The sequence below is a fragment of the Nematolebias whitei genome, chromosome 10 (assembly GCF_014905685.2).
Source record: "Nematolebias whitei isolate Nwh7 chromosome 10, NemWhi1, whole genome shotgun sequence".
Lineage (NCBI taxonomy): Eukaryota > Metazoa > Chordata > Actinopteri > Cyprinodontiformes > Rivulidae > Nematolebias > Nematolebias whitei.
The window spans coordinates 741,516-745,701 of NC_056507.1; the positions used below are offsets into that span (position 1 = coordinate 741,516).

At 43.3% G+C, this 4,186-nt stretch overlaps 1 protein-coding gene across 1 annotated transcript in view; it reads left to right on the forward strand.

The window, feature by feature from the left end:
• The first annotated feature begins 3,081 nt into the window (after positions 1 to 3,081).
• Positions 3,082 to 4,186, forward strand: part of drd4a (dopamine receptor D4a) — a 22,749-nt gene continuing 21,644 nt past the window's right edge. The window contains exon 1 of the mRNA XM_037682501.1: positions 3,082 to 3,531. Within this exon, the coding sequence (XP_037538429.1) occupies positions 3,247 to 3,531 (285 nt within the window). The 5' untranslated portion in view covers positions 3,082 to 3,246. The remainder of the gene's footprint in view (positions 3,532 to 4,186) is intronic.

A 4,186-nucleotide genomic window follows, 5' to 3' on the forward strand; every position in this document is an offset into this window, starting at 1 on the left:
GAGAGCTAAATGTTAGGTTTTTTTTTAATACCTAGCCATAACATTAAAAAAACAAATTCCATTTTGGTTGTTGAAAAATGTGAACAAAGTTACAGTCGATTCATAAAGAAAGGAAAATATTAATGATACTTAAACTGGCCTTGGGACAAAGGAGGTTTCCTTTAACTTCACATTTTCTTGTTCAACCTGCAGTCACTGCAGATGAGTGATTGTCAGTTTCTGTAAGATTTCTGCAACTGGAGCAGGTATTCTGTTTACTGGTTAACTTCCTCAGCTGTCTCACATTTTAAAGGTCAACCCTACTCCATGTTTCAGTAGAAAACAAGCACATTTAGGAGTCAGTACATACCCAGACTTTTGGCCCTCACACCTGTACCCAGGTGCTCATGCTGCATGATGAGATCAGATTTATCCATATTTTAGAAATTACATTTAGCTTAGTCGACAAAACAATACAAATGAAGACCGTCTTAAAAAAACCTCTTGGTTTTGCAGTAAGCAGTCTGATTTCAAACTGACATCTTGGCCAAAGGTAAAATAAAAATCTTTGTGTTCTCAGAAAAGTTGTTTCAGGACCTCCAATAAACTTATGTACACTTCAAAGCCACAAGACAGATTCAGGAATTCTCTTTGTTTTCCAGATTTCACATTTGTTATTACCTTAAAACATACTCAGACAACATTTGATGCATCATTGAATTTTTTTATTGTGTTTATTGGGACATCCATTTTTAGAAGTCATCGTAGCATCTGTTGGAAACACAGAACATAGTACAGTTAGGGTGTTGCTAGTTGTTACTTAATCCTGGATTGGATTTTAAAGTTAATTTTGATATTTTTTTCACAAGAAAAAAAAAGTTGATTTCCTAAAGTTTAACTATAAATGAAGGAATTTGTGCATTCAGGTAATTGAAAATTAAGTAATTTCTCTAACATCAAACCCATTTTAGCCACTGAGCCATACCAAACACCCATAATCTATTCTTGAATGAATTATTGACTATTATTGACAAATTACAGACTTTTTATTGAATAAGTTATTACTCATTATTGAGTAATGAAAGTCAACATCAGATGTTGGTCAACATTGTTGGGCAACATCTTGGGGTCTTCTAGAGTCAGTCTGAAGTGAGAGTGGTCCCTGACATGGCAGAAAGACGTAGATATAATTAACAGCTTTTATTTATTTATTTTTCAGCTAATAACAACTTTTATTTTATTTTTTTTTTTCATATTTTTCAGTTATACACAGCTTTTAAATATTTATTTTTCAAGTATTAAGAACTTTTATTTTCAGCTTTTATTTTGAAAAGGAGCCGAGTGGAGGCTCACTTTACCTCAGTGCGTTACGACAACAACGAGAGAACGGTCGAAACTATCGTGACCTACAATAAACGTACTTCAATAAAATGCATAAGTGAAAACATAACATACTTTATAAGTACAATAAACCATATTTCTTTGTCAAATATCGCAAAGAAACGTTACCTCATCAATGACTCGTGACTTTGAGGGTTACCCACAGCCAATCAGTGTTCGCCGCCGACAAACGCCTATTAAATACTGTTAGCCAATCAGTGTTCGCCGTCCATAAACGCCTATTCGCCAGAAACGCCCACTTTTGGTCTGCAGAGACCCCCTTCTCGACCAAGCACCTGTGGAGAGGGAAGTCTGGGCCTCCCTACTTAGGCTGCTGCCCCCACGACCCGACCCTGGATAAGAGAGAGAAAATGGATGGATGAAATGAGCAGCAACACGTTGTAAACAGCTCAAAGGAGCTCCATTCATTTTTAATGAAGAAAACATGGCCGACAGACATAGGCGTCACAACCATTATATGTGAAGGGGACAAGTCCCCCCATATTAAAAAAACGTTCATTTGGACCCCCTCACTTTTACATTAAAACATTAGTTCAGGCGGCGCAGTTTCTCTTTGTTCGTGAAGAATCCATTCCACTTGATTAATAGAATACTCAAGCCACTAAAACTCCACTCCAGGTTTTCCTGGTTACCTCCAACTCTCCACCGTCTCCTCCTGCTTCGACAGAAAAACGCGCACAGGTGGAGGAGGTGGAGGTTCCTGTGTTCCTCGCTCGTCAGTTTAGCAGCTTAGCGCGAGCAGTGGTTGACCAGGGGTTGATCATCAACATGTATTCATGTTGGGAGGAGAGGAGCTGCGTCTGTAGCATTTTGTCTCAGCAGTAACTGAGACTCTGCAGGTGATGTGGTGTGTTCAGGTGCATTAAAGTTGAAATGTCTCTAAACCCCCACACCTTATTGTCCTCGAGCTTCATGACAAACATCATTTAGATGAGTCGTGTTGAACACAAGTAAAAGAGTCCAGTGATTATGGTTTTTATTTCTCTATAAACACAAATAGTGTCGACCTGACGCTCTGTGTTAAAGTGTATTAAAGTTAAAATGTCTCTAAAACCCACAGATGAATTTACACAAACTTGGAGAGAAACAAGTTTTAAATGTGTGGAATTAAAAGAAATCCAGGTGAAACGCTGCTTTTTTGTTCACTAGTGAGCACCTTTTATTTACGTGCGCTCACACGTGCACTCATCACTGTGCGCCCCCCCCCCCCCCCCCCCATTACAGATGCTTCTTGCAGACAGAGCTAATAAGTAAAAATGACACAAACACTAAAGTGTCAGCAGGAGAGTGGTGGATGATCTGGATGAATCCATGAAGTGGAGATCAAATCCAGAACAGCTGAAAGACACAAAGCTGAACGTTGAAACTGAATCCAAGTGAAGTTTGACACCAAACACTGACATGTTGCTGCTGATCAGTGACATCATCTCAGCTTCAGTGCAGAGTAGGTTCACTAAGTGTGACGTCATCAAAGACAGGTCTTCATCTGCAGAAAAAGTCCAGTTCGTGGTCAGTCCGAGCCGGTTGGACAGTCCCCTGCTGCACGGCCCCGCCCGAACCCTGCCGGGGCCGGAAGTGGCCCGCGGGCCGTGATTGGAGCGGTGACCTGATTGGTGCGTGTCTCAGGGGGACAGTGTCTCCTGCTGAAGGACAGCTGCTAATCGGCTTAGATGAAGCGGGTCAGCCTCTCCGCTTCTTCCAGGACGGGTCTGTCGGTTCCGAACTGTCCGTGAGCTCCTGGGTCACCTGCAGAATGTTTGTGGACCGTCCACACCGAACCTCAGTCTCTCTGTGAAGACGGAAGTCTTGCGTTGGACACTCACCTGGACACGGGATGGAGCCTCTGGACCAGCATGACGCGTCAGGATGAACACCGGAGACCCCCCCGGCCTTCACGAGAGCCCCCTGTCCGCGGGGCTGTGGCTCGGACCCGCACGGAGCGGCGTGAGCGCCGCGGGGGCGCGCAGCGCGCCGGCGCTGGTGCTGGGGGTCCTGCTGATCGTGGTGACCGCCTGCGGGAACCTGCTGGTGTGCGTGAGCGTGCTCACGGAGAGGGCTCTGAAGACCACCACCAACTACTTCATCGTGAGCCTGGCGGTGTCGGACCTGCTGCTGGCGGTGCTGGTGCTGCCGCTCTTTGTTTACTCCGAGGTCAGGCACAACAACAACAAACAAACAAACAAACAAACAAACACACAGGCGGCCAGCTCTGGTCACAGGCCACATGAAACATCTGATACAGTAAATATATTAATATTAAAGACTCGGATGAACACGTGACCCCAGGAGGGTTGATCAATAATCCATCCTCGCTTTAATCTGCGTTATTGTTGTTTTATTTATTGATGATGCTGCGTTCAGGGGCAAACGGCAACAACAACACTACCAAGTTATGCTTTTTATGAATTATGTCCCATCCTTCTCTTCATGTAAACATGTTTACACATCGGATGAGAGAAAATAATTATTAATTTGTTCATCAGGTGTTTTTGAGAATCAGACAGATTTATTTGTCACGTGACACATGAGGCGGCACGAGACCATGGGTCCCAGTTACATCCAACAAAAACACAAACTGGAAAGACAAACATAAGCTCCGAGTCATGGACTAAGAATATACAGTACTACATTCACTAAACTACGAAGTTCAAATATCATCATCATCCATCCATCCATCCATCCATCCATCATCATCCATCCATCCATCCATCCATCATCATCATCCATCATCCATCATCCATCCATCATCCATCATCATCCATCCATCCATCCATCCATCCATCATCCATCCATCCATCATCATCCA